Below are 25,703 nucleotides of genomic sequence, written 5' to 3'. Positions count from 1 at the left end.
CGACACATTGATGATTCGGGGCTTAGTCCTGCCACAGGAGCTGGGTAAGCACCAACCCTTGAACACCCACTTGGAGTTGCAAAGCAGCGAAGGAAGCAAGCTGTACCGGTCCCTCCACCCTCCTCCAGCTGACTGAAGGTAAGCAAATCTCACATGATCCATGCCTCCCAAGCACTAGGCTTCCTGCTCCTGCAGAGAAGTACTGCAAGTGGGATAATCTACTTAACGTGCTGCAACGCTTGTGACCAGTGCACTCTTCTCATCATGCTGTGTGCTGTTAAAGGCAACGGCTGCATAACTGGCTGCATGTTGTTAAAGAAGCAAGTCTGGGCTTGGCTGGCGCACAGAGAAATCACAGCCTGAGTGAGAGCAGCAGCCTGAACGCTCTCTGCTACTATAGGCTGGCTGGAACTGGTAAACCTGATCACCATCCAGGCTGAACTCATTTTCTTATCAGTTTGTAAATTGTGTCTATTTAAAGATACAGTGCATGGAGTACCAGTGCCAAGCTCAAATTCAGATTTATGCTTAAAACAGAGTTCCAGAAATAGAAGAACCATTTGGTTCTGCAGTATCACAGGCAGATTTTTGAAGTCTTGTCAATAAGAACTTGTTATAGACTAAATCATTTATACACACAAGCTTATTAGCAACACTTACTACAATAGGACCTTAATCCCTAACTAAGAACACAGAAGCTGGCTAGAATGCCTTTTTTTAACATTTTAAAAGCACAGATCTTGGAGTATGGTACGCAAGACTGCTGCTGTTGCCTTGGTACAACTGCTTGGTGTAGTTATAGAGATGGAGCCTTCTCCAAACCCTTGCTTCTGTACAGAGCTGCAGCTGTAACAAAAGACAGGAGAACGGAGACAAAGATAAAGAGAAATGAAGCTACAAGTAAGAAAACTGGCAAAAAGCATGCTGCTCTTCCAAGACCTATGCCCATCATCCTGTCCATACTACCTTCCCAGAGGAGCCCACCTATGCTCTGAGATTATGTCCCTGTGCAGTTACACTGCTTTACAAAAGCTAGAAGCTGCCCTTGAAAGGTGTAGCAGAGCAATAAAGAATATTTATATTCATAGCATTAAGAAAAAAACCCTGGAATTCAAAACCCCTTCAAAGAAAGTGAGCCCACACTTCCCACAGACTCAAAATGTAGATCCAAGTTGTGAAGCGACAACAGAGAAAACTAAACACTGGGCTAATGCTTCCCCTTCATTTAGTTACATCCTCCGCTATTTGCTATAGGTAAATGGGCTGTTTTGGCATCTTTGGATATCAAAAGCCAGTGTTGTGCTATGAACTTAATCTTTATTATAAAAGCTCATCTTATCCATCCTCTAAGAAAACCTTTTGTGACAGTAAAACCAGAAAGGAAACAACTTGAACTCTCTATACCCATACTCTACCTACTGCACATCTGAATTTACTAATGGGTATGAAAGATGCAGGTGTACATTTTACATACATGTACAAAAAGAAGCAAAGGTCGAGTTATTCATGTCTGCTTCATTTTTTTTGGCAGAGAATTACTAGCAACAAATGGGTTTGTGCCTCATAAAAATCTGGAGTTTATTCAGATCATTTGAGGCAGCATAAAAAATTAAAAGCATCAAAATTTGCATGTCACTTCTTATGCATACCAGGGAAGGGAAAGAGCATCAGCTGTATTCTAATTTATGAGCATTGAACAGAACCAATCATTAACAAGAAGCAATCCTCCCCAGGGCTTTCCTGTGTGCATCCCTTAATCCCATTTATGTCGGAGCTGTGGGACCTGCTAAGTGCAGGCAATGCAGTGTAACCTCACCAGTCCAGGGACCACTGATATCACATGCTGGGCTTCTGGCAGGCCAGGTAGGACAGCACTGCGGGCATGTTCTCTTGCACCTGTGGCCCCCAGTCAATGCATCTAAGATGCACAGCATTGCTACCCAACAGCTGATCAGAGACAGGGCAAATTCACTGCTTCGTCTCTTCCTCCTGGAAAAATAACAGCCTGAGACCAGATACCTGAAGGGGGAAATCCCTTAGTGAGGCACCTGGAGAAGGTGCTAACAGAGCTGGCTGGGTTGGAAGCCTGGCCTTCTTCCCCTTCTCTGTAAGAGGCATTCCCTCTCTCTACACACCAGTGCATCCTGACTGGCACTATTACAGCTGAAGGTCACACCTTCACTTAAATGCCACAGGAACAGGTCTGGGTAGGCAAAGCCAAAGGCAGAGGAGTTTTATTCAGGACAAGCTATTTCTTTTTCATCTTTATGTAAACTGTACAGCAAAATCGGTGAATTAAGCCTCAGCTTCCCTAAAAGTGTATCTGCATTATTAAATAATGCCACAATTACAGCATAAGTTAGCTTTACCTGAATAGTATGAAGTTTACAGCAGCAATAAAAATATGATTGCAATTAGTAGAGGCTATAAGTTTTAGTACACCAAGGTCCAGGCCAGGTTGTGTTCTGGAAGCAAGTACATGCTGTGTTATTCCACCCCAGCTACAGTTAGTCTAGCTAAGCAGATTATTCTGAAATCATGCAGCGCAGAAAAACTTTCAGATGGACAAACGGTTAAGCAGGCAAACAATTCCAAGACCTGAGGTCAAGGCACTAAAGAGAGGTGAAGCTACTGTCTTCCCACCCCTCCAAACCAGCTGCCAAATCCCAGTTACGATAGACAAGCACCGGAGAAAAAAAAAAGGGGGAACTGCAGCAGCTCTGAACTTGTAAATGAAGAAGTGCAACTATAAAACCTGAAGCAAAATCCCTGTCATAGCAGGAAACAAAACTAAGGTTTGAAATGTGAATCACCATAGCCTTGTGCAAATAGTTGTATATATGTAAGTCTATACAACAGCAGAAAGAACCAGGTAGCTTTTGGGGGAAGAGGGGTGGGGGCAGGAAGCCTACAAGTAGACCACCAAAACCAAACGAACCAAACCCAGTGGCAGAAACAGGGATCCATCTCACCAGCAAGTATGTTACAACAGCACATAAGAAATACTGTACTCAAAATATTTTGTTGATATTTTGGGCTACAATAGGTCTGCTCAGCTTAATGCACGTGCAGCTGTAGCGAGAGAAGTGCTTTGTTGAGCAGACAGCTTTGTACGCAGAGAAAACAACAGCAAATAGATTATACACAAGAAATTATAAATGCAATTTCAAAAAGGTTTGGTCTCCCTCTCACCCAGTTCTTCAGAAACATGTAAACCTCAAGCTATTTTCCTAAAACAAACAAAAAGCTCAACAACTTCCTCTGTGTTTTCTTTTTCTAACCACTTCAGCTCCCCCTTGCCCGTTCCTCCCGCTTCCCAGCGTGCCTCTCTGCTCACTGATTCATTTGAACCAGGGAGAGGGAACCAGCTGTAGATTTTAACGTGAGTGTTACCTAATAGGTGTTGGCTTGCTACTCTGCTGGTAAGGCTCCCTTTTACTTAGGGAAAAGAGGTTGGCTTCCCACTCCATCTTCAAAATGGTAGGTGTTTGTGATCACCGGTTCTTATCTCTGTATTTGCTCTGAAACATTTTCTGTTTGAGTAACGGAGCTCTGCCTTGCTTGCTGTTACTTAGATGAGCTTTACTGTGACCTATGTGCAAGTGCAGTGATTAGCTGTAGGGTTCAAGATAATGAGTTTTCAGGAGCTGCTAGGAAATGTCTGGTAGTGTGCTACCAGTTAGATGTTAACCTTAGGCTGAATTCAGTTCAGGTATATGTTTGCTCTTTGTTCTTCATAATGTAAATTCCATATTAACAAGTAGAGATAAAAGATGTTAATGCCTAGAAGGTTTTAGTGCTACCTTTTTTCTGTGTGGCTACGTAAGGTGCTTAATGGTGATATTCTTGCTTTCTTAGGAGTTCTATGTGAATTTTCAATTCAATTCAATTGAGCTTTAGTTCTAGCTCTTTAAACCATGCTTGTTGTGTGTCTGGAGAAAATTTCCTATTAATATAATGTTGATGCATGCATGTTTTACACGCATTATACTGACTTTTTTACATTTTTCAAAACTTCAAAGGGCTAGCTGAATATGCCCTATCTTTCTGTGTAGGTAGTTTTCAAGGAGAAAACCTGATACAAAAAAAACCCCAAAAAAACCAGACCCAAAAACAACAAACATGAAAGCTTAGCTTTTCAACTTACCTGACAAAACTACTTTCAGTACTAAGAACTGTCATGGTATCATTGCCTTCCTGATGGAGGGACAGTAATATTAGACGTAGTAAAAATCTTTATAAACATGACCTTTCTATTTAAGCCTACTGAAAGCCCGAGTTCAGTAGGTTTCACGAGCAAGGTCCAGAAATAGCCTGTAACACGTAGCCTGAAACCACAGAGCACTAAACTTCCTGAAAGTAAGTTACTGAGGCCTCGCTCTTCCCCAGGGCCCAGCAGAGCGCTTCTCAGCCAAGATCAAAGGGCATTTGAACTGTTTGGCTCTGACGTTCATAAGAGGTACTCTGAAAGCCAAGCCTAACTAAAGTGTGTCTTGGGCTTCATGCAAGTTACTGTGCATTTTGCTTTGTGGTTTTGACGTGGCTATGTTCAGCAGCCATTGCTGAGCTTTTTGCGCTTTAGCTTCTCTCTGCATGCTGAATGTTAGATGTTCCTAAATCCTGCAGAACACAAGACTTCTTGCTGCGGCTGGAGGAAGATGGGATATAGTGCTTCAAAGGAGTAACAACTGGCAGAGTGTCTCGCATCTGCAGGACACCAGGCAAGAGCTGCACTGCGTAAGCAAATGTAGAGTGAGCTACTGGTGGTTAACTAACTGATTAGTGGCCCCACTGTAGTTGGTTGGACTCTATGCTTCCTGCTCGGAAAGTCAATGTTATCTTACTAATGCTGAGCAACAAGTTCTCATGATCACTTCAAAAGCATACGCAAACTGTTTCTTAGGTGAACTTGAGACAAAGATAATTCTAGAATACATTCTCCCAGGCAGTGCATTGCCATTGCTTTTGAAATTGTGCAAGTATCAGAGGTTGCTTTGCTGTCTGTGAAGAACTACTGCAATAGAAATGCCACTGATTTCTTTCTTCATATTGCTTTCCAGTGGAGAGAATCTCCTGACTTGAAAAGAATAGAGAGAATAACTGTCTTGTTCCTTCTAGCTAGTGAAGGAATTGCTGTAGAGGTGCTGGGGGTGAGCATACAGTAGAAAAAAGAACATGTACTCCTGAACTCAAGGCTGTAAATGGTATTGCTGTAATCTCCTCTGATAAAACCTAAGATAAAAACTCTGCACTCTGGAGCCTAGTGCATTTTATCCCTGACCATTGATCAGGGCAGACAACCTAAGTGCACTTTTTGTCTAAATGCATCTTACGCACAAGAGCCCTAACAGCTGGTTTGAGACCTCCTGTGCTTTTTGTATCTTTCTGGTCACTGGCAGCCGAGTCCTGCAGAACAGAGGGGTTCAGGTGCTGCACCCCTGCCCCCCCTACACACTTGAGAAAGCAGCTGGTGCTCAGACTTGCGCCTCAGTGGAAGCTGGTGTCTAAAATAATGCCCTGGCTTTGTCTGATGCTGCACTGAGTTGAGTTTTCACTCAGCTGATATAGATCAGGTATTATGTATGCACAGGGCATTTGGATTTCTGGGTTAAGCACTGGCTGTAGCTGCTGCGCAGGAAAGATCTAGGGTAAATTTGTTCCCTTCCCACGGACAGAGAACTGTCAAGTACAGACTTGTGTCTTCTCTGCTGGCTCTCCCGCTCTGAGGACAGCAGGATTAAGCAGCAGGAGGATACTTGAGGTGATTAACTAGCAGTGACTTGGATTTGACAAGTAGTTACAGCTGAAGCTCTAAGCACAGAGCTGTTCTAATGCTGGGAACCGAGACAAATCTGCTGACAGTGTCTGCCACAGCCTGCGTAACACACGGTACGTACTTCAACAGGAGTGACTAAAGCCCAGCTGAGGAAACGTGGTTGGAAAGTAAAAGCAAAATGCTGTCACTATTCTATTCATGCAGTAGAGGAATTGAAAATAGTCCTTCAGATATGAAAAGCATTTTTTCATGTATTGCTAGGTATCTAGGTATCTGTGCTTTTTTTTGACACAACACTAACTCCTGTAGCTTTAAAGTATGGTAGGTATTGACTCTTGCACTTATAGTCTCATACAATGCTGTAAATGGGCTAATGAAGATAGTTACTAAAAAAAACCAACCAATGTAGAAGCAAATGAGCATTAATACTTCCCAGGCTTTAGAGATAAACTTGGCAACAGATCTTTCTTTAAAATAAAAATCCATTTGGCTTATAACTAAAAATCATCCTTGACTGGCTATAGGGATGCTGGTTAGGTTACACTGGGATTAGACTACTGTCTGGTTTCCCTTTCTCTCTATGCGAGAGGCTTGTGGAATCAATTCAGAATCCAAAGGCAAAAGCTTTGCTGCATTTAATCATCCTCAGGCTTTTCTCAACTTGATCAGGTGTTCTCTCTGGACTTTGGGTTCTCTACTCCAAGCATCATTATCCTTCAGGGCCTGATCTTCAGTCATCCTACATGTCTTGGTACAAACTGCCTTGCATGTGAGTCAGTGAGGAGATGAAAATACTGTGGCGGTAAGATTTTCGGTGACTCATCTACTGCTGCACGGAGCATTCGGGGTTAGTGGATTCTCGGATCCTTACCACAAAAAGGTCAGACAAGTGTACTCCGTTAATTTTCTGTCAAAGAAGTCCATGTAACAGACAGTAGCTATTTGTGACAACTGCGCTGATGTGTCTGATCAGGCAGCGTTAATGCTAAGCAGTGTTAATAAGTTACAGTAGAGGACTTGGTGTGATAGACATGATCCCCATTTCTGTCTGTTACCTCTAGCATGATACTCTAAAGGCAACCAATCCTTCCTGGTTTCTAGGAAGTTGTCTTAAAATTACTATTAAAATGAGCACGAGAGCCCTTAAAACTAATACAGCTGGACAGGCATGTGGTCTCTTCAGTTGCCTGCATACAGCTCTTTTCTCTTACTGATTGAAAAATGTCTTGTCCATTTTTGACATTTGGGAAGTCTCATCTGAAATGCACTGAGTTCAGCCTCCTTCTGGCCCATCTGGGGATGGAAAAACACTGGAAAATAGCCCAAGCTGATTACTGTTGTTCTGTTCCCCTGAATTTTGATTATGAGTGTTCTGCTATCCCTCTAAAAAGATGTGAGAATAGATGTGCCAAGGTCTAGTTTTTCCAACTTCTAACAAGCTTTCAACATACAAATGGTGCAAATGTGATTTGCCCTGTCACTTGGATCTAGTAGTGGGCTCTGAGTTAAAGGAATAAAGTTTGTATATCTAACTTTTCTTCATACTGGAGAGTGGAGATGCCTCTACCAAGCTGCCTTGGTGTTCATGCTATAGAAAAGTGACTTGTTCATGTTAACAAAAGAGGAAGTGGCACCATAAACCAGATATGGTTTAATCACCTGCAGAAAGCTGTTTACTAACTGCTCCAGTAATGGGTTACAATGCCAAATGTATAAATGACGAAAACCAGCCGATTGGCAAATTCACTTAATTAATAATCTTCGGTCTTCCGAAGGGAGCAGTGCTACAACATAAACTGTTAAGTGGCTTTGCCCTGAATGTAAACTTGATCAGCAGACCTGGCTTTAGGGGATTTTTTTTCTCCAGGCTCAATTGAGAAAGGACCAAAAGAATGGTGTGGAGAGGGGTGATACCCTGCGCTGCAGAAAGAGCAGGTTTCTGCTTGCTTGTTTGATATGCCCAGTGACTGGAACAGGCGGTGCAGAGTGCCAAGGGCAGTGCCTGCCTTTCTTGCTGGAGCACAGGCTTTTTTTTTTACTCAATACCTGAAACCAAGGTCAGGAGTTTGAAGGGCACATTGTAACTAAGGCTTAGAGTAGAAAAGAGGTCTAGGGAGTTGGTAGTTTTCAGATATGCAGGTGACATGCTTTTGGCAGCTTGGACTTGATGACAAGCCTCTGAGGTACCTTTCCTTACCCAGCTGCTGAGTGGGCAAAACTTGCCTTCTGTCACCACAGAACACATGAGGGTTGCTGATGAATGCAGCCACTGGAAACTGGAAACAACAAAACCATAAACCAGATATGGGTGATCTAACTCTGGTTAGTCTGAGCTTAGAGACCCAAATTCTGACCTAGGGGCTTGACTGAATTTACTGACTGACTGGAAAATAACTTCAGCTTTCTTGGAATTATGATTAAAGGGTAACTGGAGCCCATTGCTCTGGAAAGCCTGGTATTCTTCTTGTACAGGGATTTAGTTAGTTGCTAGCTTCCATACCATCTACTGACTGGGTTCCCTTGATTCTATATGAAGGACTTTGGAAGGGTGTGGTTATTCATCTTGCAAAGTGTGACGTGTCATGTGCTGCATAGCTATTTAGATACTAGCAAAGTTAAGTTGGTGAGATCTGAGTTGATTCAGAAAAAAAGCAGTTGCCTGTGCTAGATCTGTCTTGGCCATTCAATCTTAAACATATCAGAACATTTTAGAGATTAAAGTACTTGTTTCTAAGGGAGGAGGCTGAGCCAGATGTCTCTTTGTTTCTCATAAGAAATCTTGGATGCTCAGTTTTTGTTTCCATGCCCTTGAAGGAAAAGACTCTGGAGGATCCAAGCGGCAGAACTGCTGCTGTATTTCCTAGCTAGACTTCCATTGCACACTCCGACTTCCAGGTCACCACTCCTTAGTGGAAACTAACTTTCAGAGCTTTGACTTGTGCTGCATCTCATGCTGAACATGCTTTCACTATTTGAAATACTTGTCCAGCATAAACCCTGCTTTCCAGTAAGAGCAGCTGATAGTGAAGACACTGCTTGTCCTGCGCACTTAGATATGTAGGTGTAACATGTAATTTAGCAATACCCCATCCTACGGGACAGCTGTAATAGTGACGAGTTTTCTTACTTCCATTACTCACACCACTCAAGTGTAGGCATTTTTTGGTTATAGTTAAAATCTGAGAAATTAAATACTATTTTTCCCCCAGGCATATTTTTACTCTTAAATAGATAGCATTGACATCTGTTCCTTGTCTGACTTCATCAGGCTTCAGCTTTTTATGGAGGTGGATGCAGCATGGATTAAGAATTATGGGGACAGGTGACCCGAGATCTCTTAAGAGGCTTAAAGCATTGCATAAGTATGCTTCATTATTGTACCAGGACTCTTTAGGGGCAAACGGCTGAAATGATTTGTAGTATTGCTTAACAAACTACTTAAGTAACCGTGGTCATAGGTAGTGAGTGTTTCTAACTCATGTCTATTAAACCTCCTGTTTGTTTCAGGTTCAACTCTGGCTTCACTGATCCAGCACAATGATCTGGATACTTCAAGTCTTGTTCTCACCGCTCCCAACACCAGCATTGATTAGTCTTATAGTATTTGGAGCTGTCATCTTCCTGTGGGTGATAAGCAGGCCAAAACCTGTTTTGCCTCCTGTTGATTTGAACAAGCAGTCAATAGGAATTGAGGTAATACTTACTCTGCTTGTGGGCGTGGACTATTTTTGAGCTTAATGTGAATACTGATCCATTCTGCCTCTGGTTATCAGTGGAAACTCTCCTATCTGATATACATAGCCTCTCCTCCCAGGTGTACAACTCAACAGTATGGTGGGGAGAAGGGAAGTCTTAAGACAGTGAGAGTAAGAAACAGCAGCTCTTGCCAGCAGGGTTAGGTGGGCTTTTTACCGGATGGCCTTGTCACCGACTTTTTCAAATGCTTTGCATTGGCTTTGAGGCTGGTGCTAGACTTCATTTAACTAGGCAAGTGGTAGCACCCAGTCTTAGTTAAGCTCTCTCTAATGACCTGTAATTGAATATTAATCTAGGCCAAGAAGAAAATTCCTCTGCGTATGACTGATGACCGAGTAGATCAAAATTGGGAAGGAAAATGAGACTTCCCTAACAATGCAATGGTACTGAAATGCTTTAAAGGAGATTGCTGGGAGAATGGCTGAGGAACAAATTACATTGCATCTGTTCTGCACCGATTCATAACTATGCTCTGTTCCCAGGGGGGAGCCAGAAGAGGTGCACTCTTGACAGATAATAACCTGCTTTCGTATTACTTTGAAGATGCTAAAACCTTGTATGAAGTTTTCCAGAGAGGACTGCATGCTTCTGGTAAGTTTTGCATCTGCCAGTTAGTACTTGCCTATCACAAGTAAATAAAATTATTCCAAGCTCTTTTGCCTTGCCTCTTGTCTGTTGTAATAATACAGGCTAGCAAAAGCTTTCCTAGCCTTCTGTGAGGTGGAGTGACACTTGACCGTATTCCGCTCCCCTCCATTTAAAAGTAGTCTTAGTTGGCAGGCTGGGCAGGAACAAATATCAGAAGCTTAAGAAGTTAGAGTTCAGTGAAGTCAGCAGACACTCAGCATCAGAAGGAACTGGGAGGAAACACCTCTGCTTTGTCTTATGATATGGGTTTCAGTGTGAAATTACTGCATAATTACAACAGGTGTGCATTTGTGCATATGCAACTTCAGGGGTCCCATGCATGGGAATATGTGATAGCTCGCAAGCCGTTTCAATCTCATGTGGACTGTGAAATGGAAATTATCACCAGATCTTGGAAGTATTGCTTGTAAGGATGAAGCTAACAGTCTTACTGTCTTGGCTTGGGCAGAGTGCTTAACTAAGGACACTGCTCTTCCATGCTCCATGCAGTTACCTGGATGTCTGACTGAAAATACTTCACATAAAGTGTTCTGCTGCAGTGCTATGCAATTTCAGTACTTAGCTTTACAATTGCTTTCCTGAACTCTTCTATTAGGAAATGGAAGCTGTTTAGGCTACAGAAAACCCAACCAACCTTATCAGTGGCTGACATATAGACAGGTGAGTATTGCACATGACAGATGATTTAATTTAGGATGCTGTCTTGTAACACTAAAGTGGGGGAAAACTACCTTACAGGTTTTGGACAGAGCTCAATACCTGGGATCAGGGCTTCTGCAAAAAGGATGCAAACCATCATCAAACCAGTTTATTGGCATTTTTGCTCAGAACAGGCCAGAGGTAAGCAAGAAATTGAATATTCTTTCCCAGAATATTCTGACACCTTGGGGAGAGAAAAGGGTCTATATTAAATCACCTCAGGCCACATGAGGAACAATCACAACTGGCTTTTCCTTCCCCAGTTCCCTTATTACTGCAGAGCACATACCATGCCAGCCATACAATACAACGATCTTGAACCCTCACTACTCAGAGAATCTCATGGACATGCTCCTTACACAACCCCACTACTAATGTGTGCATGGGCTAGTCAAGCTGTATGAAATCTGTAGGTAATCCTGTTTTGTGAGCTGCTAGTTTTCTTTAGCTGTATTGTTTTCTCTCTTCAGTGGATCATTTCAGAGTACGCCTGCTACACTTACTCAATGGTTGCTGTTCCACTGTACGACACTCTGGGGCCAGAGGCCATTGTATATATTGTTAACAAAGGTAAATATGGAGTTCCACTGTTTCATAATGATTTCTCTAAGAACTTTTGTTTTGAGAAGGTGGAAGTTCAAGGGAATTTGACGCAAAAATCAGAGTAGCTTTAACCTTACTACTCTTTTACTTTTATAGACACCTAATTCTGTAAACAAAGCTGCTTTGCGAAGAACATGGTTCAATGCCTAGAAGAAGCCAGTGGGTTTCCTAATCTCCTGGCATTTTGAGTGCAAGTCCACTAAAGACCTGTTAAATCCTGTGGACCATCCTGCAGTCAGAGCACTCAACCATTTGCTAGTTGAGGTTTTGCAATCTTGAACTCCCACACTGCCAAATCAGTCAGACAATGCAGACAAAACAAGACAAAGAAAACTTGCATGCAAATTAAGACTAGATGTGTGTCTGTTATTTGAAGTTGTAGGATATAAAGAGTGGAGGAGGGGAGGGTAAAGACGCGCCTAAATTTGTTTTATCCATTTGGTTAGGGCCTGTTGTTCTACAGAAGCAACAACTAGTGTGCCATCATGAAAGAAACTGATGAGGAAGCTTGAATAAACCTTCAAACATTCTTCCCCTAGTTTTAGAGGAGAAATTGGGTGGCAGGGAGATATCCACTGCTGTCACAATGATCTGGGATCCAACCCATAAACAGGATTTGCCAACAAAATTACTTTGACAGTTATGCTGGTGAACACTGCAAACAGGTCTTGCCTTGACTATGCAGCTGTGACTTACTAGGCTAATGGGGAACCAGCATGTTCAGGCAAATCCAATTCATCTGCCAGCTTAATGGGAAATGCTTCTGTAATTGCATAAAACTCTCTTGCACATGCAGGGAACCTGAGGCATCAACTCAAGAATTTTAGCTACCTCTTTCAAGCAGGGTCTAAATTCCTTTAGATTTAAGGAAGAGGGCTAAACCTAAACAATCAGTGAGAACAATTCTGAGCTTTTACGGCAATACCAAAAGTTCAAATGCCTATCTTGACTGTGACTGAAGATACTTGTCTTCAGTTCCTCAGCAGTTGCCCTCACTTTGTATAGCTGAAATCTCAAGTTTGCCCCATCAGTTGGCCATGGTAGAAGGAACCTTCTTAGCACTGTAAGCCAGCCACTGAATCCACATGAACAAATGCAAATGGATTTAGAACAAACCAATGCTGTGTTCTAAATGTATGCACTACTAAGCTGCCACTCTCTAGCCTCATGTCTTCTAAACAGACTTCTGAAATGTAATTTCTTTTCTACAGCTGACATAAACATAGTGATCTGTGACAAGCCCGAGAAGGCACAGATCTTGCTTGAGAACTGTGAGCAAGAAAAGACCCCATATCTGAAGACTATCATTCTCATGGATCTATTTGATAAAGAGCTCAAGGACAGAGGAGCTAAAGTGGGAATTGAAATTCTAGCACTGCAGGAGGTTGAGGTAGGTGACTAAAGGCTTCTGCTAGATCTTGCAGAGGAATACCTTGCCAGCTAGACATCTGGACCTTCTCTGGCAAGAATGACACTTTAATGTAAGCATTATCCAGTTGTCACATCCTGTAACTGAGACCTTGATGAGCAGTCATTTTGAAACTTGGTATATTTAGCCAAGTGGACTTGCAGAGTTCAAGCCATTGACAAAAGTTGGGTCCATGTATTGTGGACAGTCAGTATGCATTAAACTGAAGACTTCCTTAGCTTAATTCATGGTGAAGTTTTAACAGGATTTATCAGGCTTCTAAGTTGGCAATTGAGTATAATTGAAAACTCTAAGTGCAAATTACTGGCTGCTTTGACATCCCAATACTAGGCTTAATCTTCCAGATATGATGCATAAATGTATAAAAAGATGTAAAGGTATGTGGCTTACATAAAACAAAATGAAATATCTCCACTCAGGATTTCAAAATTCCTGAAGTAGTTCTGATCACTTTCTACACACTCAAGATTTATGCTTTCCACAACCCCAGGCACCAGCTTTTCCAAGTTGTGTGTATTAAATTCAGGAAGACCAGCATCTCTCTCTGAATTAGAAACATTATCAAGAGGCAAAGTAAAAACAAGTGTTGCATTTGACATGAAATTATTCATCTACTATTGTTGCATGTCTTTCTGTTGCAATTGTTAAGCTGCATTTTCTCTTTAACACAGGAGCTGGGAAGAAACAACATCAGAGAACCAGTTGTAAGTATCTCTGTGGAACAGTTATAATTTTGCAAAACTACACTCTGAAAAGACCTCTTGCCATGCTGTTAGTAGAGGAGACTGGCAGGATTCTTTTTCTATCTTGTCTTGCTGTTTCCAAACAGAATTCCTGGTTTATCCCAATTTAGGAAGTGTATGTAGATGCTGACAAGCAATATAATCCTTACTCTGTTGACCTTATATGACTTTTTCCCTCTAGCCTCCTAAACCTGAAGATCTTTGCATTGTGTGTTTTACCAGTGGAACCACAGGTAAGAGAATATATAGTGATGCTTCCCCATTAAAACGTTCTCCCTGTGCTGTAAAAAAAACCCCAAAAGCACCAAAACAACTTTCCAGCCCAAAAAAGAAACTGCTAATGACACAGAATTAATACAGTAAATTAGAACAGTGCCAAGCCACTACTGCAGTTTTACTTGGGACACTGTTACCATAAGTCAAATACATTAAGGCAAAGCTTCTTAGAGCTGGGGGGAAGAATAGCCAAATTCATGTTGTCTTAGCCTATGAAAAATACAGTCTTAATGTTAAAAGAGATTTGTTGTTTAACTGTGTCTGTATTCTGATCCACAGGGGCTAGAGAAACAACTTGTTTCAGCATTCTCTATGCTACTCCTAATGCTGTTTCAGTAGACATTTCCTTTATGTTATATCCATAGCTGAAAGCGCTCAAGATGAAGTGTATTTGTGATCTCTTAAGACAATGCATGCTATGACTGAGCCTAATACCAAGATGGTTCAAACTGAGCCAAACAAGACATGGGAAACTGACAGCAGAAGCAGTCAGAGCTACAGCTGACTTTGCTTGATCTCTCCAAAGGTAACCCTAAAGGAGCCATGCTGACACATCAAAATGTTGTTGCAAACGCTGCTGCCTTCCTTAGAAGCACAGAGGTAAGCTACCGCTAATGGTGTTCTCTAGGCTACGTCGCTCAGTCATGAAACTACCTTTAATGTGGGCATTTTCTGCAAACCATTCACCTCAGGCCCGTATTTCAATGGGACAATAGTACTGCAAGAAACTTGGTTTAATCTTGAACAAGAACTTCTACACAGAAATTATTCTAGAATGAGTCAGTGCTAAATGCCAAGATACTCAACTACCCTATTTCAAGTCTTGCCAAAACATAAAACTAATCTTGATCTAGTATGGCTGAATTACAGTTGTGAATTTTGAAGGTGATGGATGAACCTGAGTTGCTTCAGTCATTTGAAGTGTCTATTTCAAAGTACTCAAATTGATCCAAACTTTATTCACATTCTACTTAAGAGTAAGTCAAGCAGGCATAGGGAATGCTAACCTGCTTCTATTTCTTTCCCCTCTAGAACACAGTTGAGTGTACAAGTTCAGATATCACCATGTCCTACCTTCCCCTGGCTCACATGTTTGAGAGGGTTGTACAGGTATGTACAGATGTATGTATCTGAGCTTCTATAAACCAATATAGTAAAAGGTATGATAGCCTTCTGTATTTCCTTGAAACCTACTCACACAAGAACTTTCCTGTCACTGGGCACTAGAAATCATGCTGCTTTCCACAAACAAATAATTATATGAATATTTCCATAAACAAGTAATTAATGAAGCTAGGAATTATCCTTGACTAAGCTTAGTCTGGTCAATTTTTAGACTGTGGTCTACAGCTGTGGAGCAAAAGTAGGCTTCTTCCAAGGAGACATCAAGTTGCTAACAGATGACATGAAAACCTTGAAGCCAACACTATTTCCAGTTGTACCAAGACTGCTCAATAGGATATATGACAAGGTATGTGAGCAATTTTAGCTTAACTATCTTCATGTTCATATGTCTAAGCAAGCATACAAGTTTAAATTAATATTGAATGTATCCTTTCTGAAGTGATGGAAAGAGTACTGGCACCTGGTGTATCTAGTCATGACTGGGCTAAGTCTGTTGCTGTTCAGAGACAAAAAGTTTGTTTACTTTTGGAATGCAAATGAAGCCAGTGCAAAGATAGTAGGATCCCTACTATACCTCAAAGCTATGGCTGAAGTATGTCAGCATTAGCACGAATTAGTATTAGCCCTTAGTTCATCTCCTAGACCTAGGCAGCAGTGAAGACAGACCCCAGAACATCAAAGGAAGATACAGTGCCTCCTAACAAAGCAAGAACTGGAGTTACAGATGTGAGTTAAACCCAAGAGTCACCAATACTTTTTGTTGCAGATACAGAGTGGTGCAAAGAGCCCAGTGAAACGTTGCCTGTTAAACTTTGCTGTGATTATGAAGATGGCTGAAATAAAACAGGGAATAATTCGAAATGACAGCATATGGGATAAACTAATCTTCAAAAAAGTTCAGGTAAGTTATTCTGAGTGTAAGTGAGCTCAGCAATGTAGTAGGGGAGGATCTGATGGCTTCTATTTCACTTGTAGGAAACCATGGGTGGAAGAGTGCGTATAATGGTAACAGGCGCAGCCCCTATATCTCCCTCTGTCTTGACATTTCTTAGAGCAGCATTAGGCTGTCAGGTAAGTTGAGGGTTTTTTTCTTAAAGTAAGACCTGTTTGATTATGCCCAAATAAGTGACAAATGATAAAGCTGTACTCCAGCCCAGCTTCTTCCTGGGGCACTTGCTGTCAGTCTTCAGTATTTCCAGGCTGCTTGATCTAACACTAACAGGGAAAAAATTCTGCAGGGCTGGCTTCAAACTACACTACCAAAAAACTATCCTGTAGGCTTTGGGAAGAGGAATATAGCAGGAGAAATAGGAACATGCAGCACTTAAAGTTAGGCAGCTGCCTCTTGTGCTCTGTGGCTGATTTTGGTAGTCAACGAGCTCCTAATGTGGTGCACTTAAGAACACAGTTCAGAGAACGAGGTGACCAAAGCAAGATTTTGGTAAAGCAAAGTTTGGATAGGTGAATTTGAAGAACATCTGGTTATATCAATAAGACCAAGATATCTTAAAGGCTAAGATTTTCTTGGCTTCCTTCCTAAGAAGAAGACTTGAGCATGGACATAGTTGAAACTAAGCTCTTTCACACCAAGGACTTGATGTTCAAAGAATATTTATCCTTTCTTACACAGATCTTTGAAGCTTATGGCCAGACTGAATGCTCAGCGGGATGCACTTTCTCAATGCCTGGAGACTGGACAACAGGTATGGTAGCCAGGACTTGGAAACTCTTCCACAGCTGTCAAGAGAGAGTGGCACTCAAGCTTAGGTGCTCTACTGCTTTTATTTCAATATAAGTTAAATCCTGGGTACTTAACCTCAAAGTTATTCTTGGTGGCAAGTCACCTGTCTGCCTAATAGGTACCAAAATTCTGGACTCACTACGGGAGGATCTTTTGTGTAAAGTGACACAGGTCAACTTAGACCTTGTGCCAGTGTACAGGAAAGGAGTGTCTGTACAGAGCTGAGCAAACTGCACAAGGATTTCCCAAATGGCTTTAAGAAGCTAGCTTTAGCCCCCAAATAACTTGTTTTACTCAAAAAATAGTGACTAAAATATCAGATGTGATACTTGACTATTTTTCTAAAGGACTACCTGACATTGAAGATTTAGCTCTCATCTTCGCAAGGGTGCTTTTAATATTGGGTATTCTAAATTCAAGCCCAAGTCACCATCTTTGGGACACAATAACTGCAGAGCATAATGAGGACAAAATGCAAAAGAATACCAGGATCTATGAGGGAATTCTGTGGAGGCAAGTGTGGTACATGGCTGGTGTGGTTGATTATGCCAATAAATGGTTCTAAGCATTGAGACTTAGCTGCTACTTATCCTGCATTAAATGTTCTGAAAATGGCATTACAATAATTTTGTGGAACATCTGTTGTCAGATGCCTTTAAAGGGTATTGGTTCTTGCTAAAGCAGTGAACAAAGAGCCGTTAAGTATCTACTATCACTGAAGTCTTTCATACGTAGGCAGCACCCGAGTTCTGCCATCTGGCTTCAAGAGCTAGTCTTTCTAGCTTTAGATCAATTAGGGCCAACTGCTAGCAGAATCCCCCAAACATAACTGTTCTTGGTTTTTTTCCTCTTAGGCCATGTTGGAGCCCCTCTGGCTTGCAATATCATAAAACTAGATGATGTGGAAGAAATGAACTACTACTCTTCTAACAATGAAGGCGAGGTAGGTACGATACCCTGTGTGTGTGTGTCAGGAAATACTGAAAGATAAGACTTGGTGACTAATGCTGTTCTGTGCTTGCTGCAGGTCTGCATTAAAGGACCAAATGTGTTCAAGGGTTATCTGAAAGACCCTGAGAAGACAGCAGAAGCAATTGATAAAGATGGCTGGCTCCACACTGGAGACATAGGGAAATGGTTGCCAGTGAGTAATTGCTTAAAAAACCCCATCCCTTGGATGTGAATTTATGGTTAGTTTACAATAATCTGAAAAGCTGGAGAAGTGAATTGTAGGAGAAAAGCCTTCCACAGTAGTTTATCATCCACCAAGTAACTCCAGGTAAAGCTCCAATGACCAATTAGGTGACAAGACCTCAAGTAACACCTGCTAAGCCAGCAGTAAAGGCTGTGTCACTTCCACAGTGAAGAACAAGATGTCTTGGTTTCTGTCAAAGAATAAAGAAGCTGTCTAATCATGTCCTGAGCTAACTGGAGAAATTAGACGACATGCCACTTCTCTCTGTAGAAACCAAAGACCAGTTCCAGACTAGCATGTGCCTTTCACAGAACAAAGCTAAACCTATTATCTTCTACTTCTTATAGAAGCAAGACAGAGACTTGAAACTAATGGCCTCCATCTTTAACTTCTAGAATGGAACACTGAAGATCATTGATAGGAAGAAGAATATATTTAAACTTGCACAAGGAGAATACATTGCTCCAGAGAAAATAGAAAATGTCTATATCAGAAGTGCTCCTGTAGCCCAGGTCTTTGTACATGGGGAAAGCCTGAGGGTAAGTGATGCCAGGAGTGAGTATCCTGCAAGACTCCTTCCACAATGAGTTCTGGAAGGTCAGGACACAAATTATACATATAGAAAAGTCCTTGAACAAGATCTGTTCCTGAGAGTGCCGTGTTTATAAAAATATCCTATCAGACCTATAGCCTTCCCAATTGACACCAAAGAAAAGGAGATCTTGACATCAAGTTGCAAGCTGGGTAAAGACTAATTACATACTTGTATGGGATTAGTATGTCAGGTCAGCTCTATATAGTTTAGAATTAATGAATAGTTTGGGTTGGAAGGGACCTTTAAAGGTTATCTAGTCCAAACCCCCTGCAATGAGCAGGGCCATATTCAGCTAGATTCGGTTGCTCAGAGCCCCATCCAGCCTGACCTTGAATGTGTCCAGGGATGGGGCATCTAGCACCTCTCTGGGCAATCTATCCCAGTGTTTCACCACCCTCACTGTAACACAATTTCTTCCTTATATCTAGCCTAAATCTACTTTCTTTTAGTTTAAAAATATTACCCCTTGTCCTATCCCTACAGGCTCTACTAAAAAGTCTGTCCCCATCTTTATTACAGGCTCCCTTTAAGTAATGGGAGGCTGCTATAAGGTCTCCCCGGAGCCTTCTCTTCTCCAGGCTAAACAACCCCAACTCTCTCAGCCTGTCTTCCTAAGAGGGGTATTTCTTGACTCGTTTGCCACAGAGGTGTCACTATGCTAGCAGAGCCCTGTCTTCAACCTGTAAACCAGCCAAAATTAATTGCTGAAGCATTTAGCACACATAACAAACTACATTAGTACTTCAATTACTGCTGTCATAACTTTAGGTAAGTGACTGAAGTCTTTGTAGCTATCTTCCAAACTCTGGAAATGGATGGGGATGTAGATGTGGCTTGTTATAGAGACACTGTCAACAATCAAGTTCACATAGACAAAATAATTTCAGATGCCTTATCTTTGTCTGAACATAGCTACTTCCACCTGTTTCCAGTCTTTTCTAATAGGTATAGTGGTTCCTGATCCTGAGACGCTTCCAGAATTCGCAGCAAAACTGGGAGTAAAAGGTTCCTATGAAGATGTCTGCAAAAATCCAGTAAGTGTCTTTGTTTTTAGTGGGTTATAGAAAGAATTTACTTCCGAAGCCCCATCTTGCATTGCTTTGATTTCCTTCTACCCCTTTTTTTATTTTTGTAAATTAATTATATATAATTAATAATTATATAATAATTAATAATAAATATTTTGTAAATTAAGCTGGCTTAATGCTGGGCGAGTCATGCAAACAACCTTACAATAAAAACTGGAACTAAGACACTAAAGTAGGTGTCTTTTGATGTTTCAAGGGCTATCACTGCTTCTTTTCCAGCGAGAAGACAGGCACAACCTCTCATAATAAGAGAAATCTTGAATGTTGAAATATGTACATTCTTGCCAACCTCAGTTTTCACTGAGTGAGCAGTGGGTATGGTCTTGAGTTGCAATTACAAAATGGCAACTTTACCCACTCTGCTCCTGCTCTGTTTCTTCTAGGCAGTGAAGAAAGCTATTTTAGAAGATATGGTCAGACTGGGGAAAGAGGCTGGCCTTAAATCCTTTGAGCAAGTGAGTACTTCCAAATCCTGCTTGTCACAAGCACCTGTATGGCTAATGCAATGGCTGGGAAGTCTTCATTCCTGTTACTGACTGTGCCAGGATGGGACCTAAGCAGCTGCCCCTGACAACTGATTGAAGTAGGCAATGAAACATTGCCTGGCTGCCTGTCTCTTGGCCAAGAGACTGGTCGCTGTACAGGGCCACAGTAGCAATTGCCATGGGATGGAGTGGAGGCTCACCATAGGCTGCAGCAGCTGTACTGTAGTTCCAGCCTATCCTCTTCCTGTGTCAGCTAAAAGGAGTTTGATTTGCATCAAAAAACAGTTTAGTTACTGGGGCTCTTGAGACTGAGTTCTTGCACTGAGCTCAAGGAAGCTGGGAAGAACTGATGGTTGTCCTCCAAGTAGTTATGTGTTATGTGCAAAATTACTTTCTTTTAATAGGTTAAAGACCTGTACATCCACACAGAGATGTTCTCTGTAGAAAACGGACTCTTGACACCAACACTGAAGGCAAAGCGAACAGAGCTTGTTAAAGTATTCCAGAAGCAGATTGAGGCCCTCTATTCAAGCACGCAGGAATAGGTGGCCAGTTCAATTTGAACTGCATGGAGTATACAAACAAATCTGTGACACTACATGACCTATGGAGAACACAGGCATGAGTGGAGAGGAGCAAGAACTTAAATATATTTGTTTCTGCTATCATGGGAAAAATTACTTTCAGGTGAAGATGGCTATAGTGTAACTGACAGCTGGCAGCATTCACATCTCGCAGGACTAAGCATCAGCTGTCTAGGCAAAGCCAGAACTTTCATCTTCCTTGGACTGTGAAATGCAAAAACCCTCAATAGCCTTATCCTTTAAAAGGCAATTGTATGCACTTCTCGCTGTCAAAAACAAATCTTGTTTTCCTGCTCCAATGATGAACTCCATTGTGACCTTTTGTGGACTGATCTGCAATCGGACTGAACTCTTTCATGCAGTTACATGTTTTGGATGGGGGGGAGACAGTTCAAAAAACAAGTGCAGGAAAATAACACTTCAGTTTCCACTCAGGATGCTGTATCCTCTCTCAACTCAAGCTGTCACAATACAAATTGGAGCTTAACATCTGTTCAGCAAATAGAGAAGTGCATTTCCTGTTCCTAGCGCTGGACCCACAGTATACATTGTTTTTAATAAAAATTAAGTCTGACATCATCTGGTTTACAAAGTATGTGTCTAAAGCAAATATACGTGTCTAGTATGGGAGGCACTGGATCAGTTTTTGCACGTTCTGAAATGCAATGGCAGTTATAAAGCCTCTACACTTATGAATTTGGGTCTGATAAGTGGAAAACTTTAGCTGCCATTCCTAAGGATGTAAGATGCAATAAATTGTAACTGCCCAATGAAACTAAAGCCTGTGTGAGTGACTTGTTTCTCTGCTGCAGCCAGACTGTCAGCTGCAAGACTGACTGCTGCCTGGTTATGTATAACTGCAGCTAGAACACAGCTGCTGCAGAAAGCTACTTGTTTCCTATGGTGTTACTCCTCAGCCACAGCTCAAGCCATAAAGCAGTAAGATAGTGCCAGACAAGATGTTGCTTTTCTACTCAACTTTCCTTTTCTTGTAGTAAGGCACTATGTGGCAAAGTCTTCAGCGTAAATTCATTCTTCATGGGAAATAATGTATCAGATAGAATTTTCTAGGGCTAAAGCTGCTTCTTTAGAAAACTATTTAGGCCAGACAAGTACTGTCCCTATCTTTAGAAACACATCTGCAATCAGCGTATGCTGTCCCTGCTGACAGTTTCTCCCTGTCCCTGTAGTAGTCTGCTGTGACAGCCCAAAAAGCAATGCAGTACTAACAGGGATGTAACAGGGGAAGAGTACATGTTGCTTTCCTGTGCCAGTTATCCTTGTCTGTGCCAGATTCTTAAAGCTAGCACATATTCCTCTCTGTATTTAATGCTCTTGGTCTGATACCCCAAAATGAATGCAACCAGTAGATTTGTTGGTCAGGAAAGAATCATCCTTTGCTGAGAGGCATCTCTAGCTTTGACTAGTCAAAAAGACTAAGACTCTGAAGTGTCTCATCTTTCCCATGCTTCCTTAAAGCAATGTGACTTAAAATTTACTGATCTTTTCCCCCAGGTGGGACGGGGGAGAAAAAAAGGGAACCAGAGGGAAGAAGAAATGTAATGTACACTGAAACTGGTTTTGGGTTCTGATGTCAGTTGTTCAGTTGGGGACAGTAAATCCAGTCAACTGAGATCTGTACAAACTTGAGGCTGAATCCTGTCATGCCATCTGCTGCGGTGCCCTTTATTTATTGTATCAACAAGTAAAACTTCCCTACAGAGAGCTGCTTGGATGTTGGAGCCCAGCACTCTGTGTTGGGCCCTTCAACTAGCAAAGTTCAGATACCAATCACAGTGTTCCATTCACCTTAAAGACAGCTCTTACTTGTGAACTACGTAAAGGATGCCCGCCATGCCTCAGAAAGTAGCAACTTTGTACAGCTCACTTTCTAATACAGTAGAGATGCTTTCTCTTTCAGAAGAGGAAACACCTCCATCTCTGAACTGGGTTTGCTCTTCAAAGCAATTAAGCCTCTTCTCACAGTAGCAAGCTACAGTGCTTTAGATTTTTCGTGTTGGTGGCATCTGCTAGTAGCCGTTATAAAGATGTAATTGGGTAATGGCACTTCTGAACAATCAAATAATATATAGCAATTCAAGTGTAAATTGGTCTGAAACTGGTCTCTTGGGTGCCATTTCTGCCACGTGAACTGCTTCCACATACAGATCTGAAGTGAAAACAGGAGTACTTTAAGCATGTTTGCATTACAATAGTGAAAAAAATTATTTCAGGCTATTGTTTGAGCACTAAAGCCACAGCAGGCTTGAAACACTGTTACACTCAGTAAACAAAGACTTAAGGTAAGGATGGCTATAGGTACAATGAAGTTCAATTCTCTGCAACTTATTTTCCCCAGGATAGAGACTGGCACTAAAATAGCATCCAGTCTGCTCTACTTTTCTTAAAAACTGCTCATCTAGTAGTTGTCCATTAGGAACTGATCCATTTGGTCTGCAGTATAGATGTGTATACTATATATAGATGTTGAAGAATGAGATACCATGACTGTTAAAGATACGATTCGCATAATGCAAATATTTAATATGAATGTTAATGATTTAGCTTCCTTTGATATTAACAAATTGGAAACAATTCATATATACTGCATCAAGAATTAGAATGCCCGATTTTGGCTCACCAAATCATCTCAGAATTGTATACCAAAATACAATTTAAGTGTATTTTCTTTCCATCTTGATGAAACAACACCTGTGCCTCCTATTTAATAATTACTGGTTAGACTCTTCTGTTCCTTATTCAGAGGAAGTGTTCAGAGGGAAATACTGACTCTTAATTCATAACTTGACTTTAATGATGTTCTGATTTCAATCAACACTCTCAAAGACAGCTCTAGAATCATTCTCTAATGCTGTAGCTAGGCAATTCAATTGTAAAGACTAAATAACCTGCAAATCACTGGCTTTCTAGTCTGGGAAGTTCTCTCCTCCTTCTCACTACTTTGCATTTGAAAAACTAACTATATGGGAGATGCTTGAACTCTAGCATGAGCTTGCATTCACTCAGCTCTTAAGAGATACTGGATTAAAATCAGAAGCCTCTTGGTTAAATCTGTTGAGAACTCTTTAATGACTGATTTCTTTTTCTATTGGTAATTACTTCAAAGTTACCAGGCATGAGAATACCAAGGCTAGTGTTTTGCACACTCTGTTGTATACCTAGCCCCTTACTAAGAACTGAGACACCTGGCACAGCCAGCAGCTTTGCTCTGCAAAGGAGAGACTTCAGATTAGAGGCCAAAGCAAGGGAAGATGAGCAGAAAGCAAAATTTTCATTGATTTGGTGGCTGGACAGGCTCCCTGAGATGTCCATTTACCATTGCCATTATTGTTTGCTTTTATGACAGGTTCTGTTTCTGTTGTGGTGCAAAACATGCCTTAACGAAAATAACCGGCTATTTCTTAATTTGCCTGTTTTGTAGTTTTCCTTTAAATAGAAGGGCAAGATTCCACCACAGTAGGCAGTTACCCTTAGTTTTCATCGTACTAGAGCCCGAGCTGGGCTAGTGTGGCATTGCTAGTCTAGATTTGCTGTCAGATGATGGAAAGGATGCAAAGCTCAAAATTTGAAATAAAAAGAACACTTCTTCCCTCAGGGAAAAGCAAGAGAGTTTAATACGGCTAATTGCTGTGCAAAAAAAAGATACTTTTTGCTTCCCCCTAAAAGAAAATCAGCTCAATTCCCTGATGAATCACTGCAGAACACAGAAGTTATGCCAGATCTATACCTGCTCCTTTCCTTAACAAAGATCTCTGTTAAGCAAAAAGCAGGGAGTGGGGAATGAAGAATCAAAAATAAGGTAGAAAGGGGTGGTAGAAAAGAAGGAAAAGAAACTTCTATTAAGAACTGGAGTTCCTTAGAGATAGTTTGTCTTTAATGCTCTGATACAGCTGATTTCAGCAATGCAAAGACAGCCTGTATTTTCTTGTCTGCAGAATACCTAAGCACCTTTAGGAGGTATGCATTTTCTTTGGCTGGCTGTTTGTAAGGAAGCACTGCTGAGTGGAGGTGTAACACTAAACAGAAACATCAGTTACCTGTGTTACAAAAGGAAGAGGTGGGAATGGAGTTAGTTACAAGGAAATGAGATGAAAGCATAAAAAAAAAAAAAAAAAAAAAGACCATTTCAGATTGTAAGTGCACTTCTGAAGCAGTGCTCCTGGGCATACTGTATTTCAGTGTAGATTGATCTCAGTGTGCAAGATTCTGCTCAGATGAGTTGAAGGTGCTCTTCAACCACCAAAAGATATCCAGTACCCTATAAATCAGACCACAGCTTACACAAATTCCCCTCCTAATAGCTAACAATCAACTGTGGTCACTAGTGCTGTTGATCTGTTCCTATTACACTGCTAACTGGTGTCTGGTAATATAGATAGCAGCTATTCAATAATTTCAAAAGTCAAGAATGAGAGATCCTTAGCTGCCAGCTTCCTGAGCTGGAAGACATGCTTATTTTTGTACCCTTTGGTTCTAGACTCCAGACACTGAACAGAAACTACTGCAGTTGAGACCAAGAGTATTCCATGCAGTTCGGAGGTTTCCATATTGATTTCTGCTCATATTCCAAAATAGCTACATCCTGCTGAGCCAAGGCCTTTCAGCTCTTGCTAGCAAGGAAACTAGGAGTACGATAATACTCCTATATCTCTAACAAAGCCTGCTTCTAGAAAATAAGTGCTTTGATTGCAAGAGGGGCAAAGCACCTGCTTGCAACTACTGAAACAGAACAGTGACTCTCCATTGCCATAGCTCAGAAACAGCCTAGGATTATGACGCACCACCAGCACTAACACACAACACACTGGAAGTAACAAAAAACTGGCTTTGGGCTGGAGATAAGGAGTCTGAGTAGGAGCACACAGGAGTAATGCTGGCTTGTCTGTATGTAGTTATTTCTACATACAATTAATATTGAAACAATTCATGCAGGTGCAGG

The 25,703-nt window shown here is 41.4% G+C and overlaps 1 protein-coding gene across 1 annotated transcript; it reads left to right on the top strand.

Annotated features, from left to right (window-relative positions):
- Positions 1–21,523, top strand: ACSL5 (acyl-CoA synthetase long chain family member 5). The gene is made up of 21 exons (XM_040606225.1): positions 1–138; positions 9,284–9,469; positions 10,015–10,123; positions 10,776–10,840; positions 10,919–11,020; positions 11,350–11,449; positions 12,694–12,872; positions 13,583–13,615; positions 13,836–13,887; positions 14,457–14,530; positions 14,963–15,040; positions 15,267–15,401; positions 15,822–15,956; positions 16,031–16,126; positions 16,686–16,758; positions 17,651–17,739; positions 17,824–17,940; positions 18,387–18,530; positions 19,519–19,620; positions 20,058–20,129; positions 20,564–21,523. The coding sequence occupies exons 2-21, from the start codon at positions 9,314–9,316 to the stop codon at positions 20,702–20,704; spliced, it is 2,052 nt and encodes a 683-aa protein (XP_040462159.1). The 5' UTR covers positions 1–138; positions 9,284–9,313; the 3' UTR covers positions 20,705–21,523.
- Positions 21,524–25,703: the final 4,180 nt, after the last annotated feature.

The sequence above is a fragment of the Falco naumanni genome, chromosome 9 (genome assembly GCF_017639655.2).
Source record: "Falco naumanni isolate bFalNau1 chromosome 9, bFalNau1.pat, whole genome shotgun sequence".
In the NCBI taxonomy this organism is placed as follows: domain Eukaryota; kingdom Metazoa; phylum Chordata; class Aves; order Falconiformes; family Falconidae; genus Falco; species Falco naumanni.
The sequence above is the reverse complement of the archived record's forward strand: the minus strand, read 5'-3'. Positions and strand labels throughout refer to the sequence as shown.

Excerpts from the sequence above, each read along its gene's own strand:
- ACSL5 (XM_040606225.1), top strand. The coding sequence starts at position 9,314 with ATGATCTGGATACTTCAAGTCTTGTTCTCACCGCTCCCAACACCAGCA. Across the intron at positions 11,021-11,349 it reads TTGCTCAGAACAGGCCAGAG|TGGATCATTTCAGAGTACGC; the intron begins GTAAGCAAGAAA and ends TTCTCTCTTCAG. Across the intron at positions 20,130-20,563 it reads GCCTTAAATCCTTTGAGCAA|GTTAAAGACCTGTACATCCA; the intron begins GTGAGTACTTCC and ends TTCTTTTAATAG.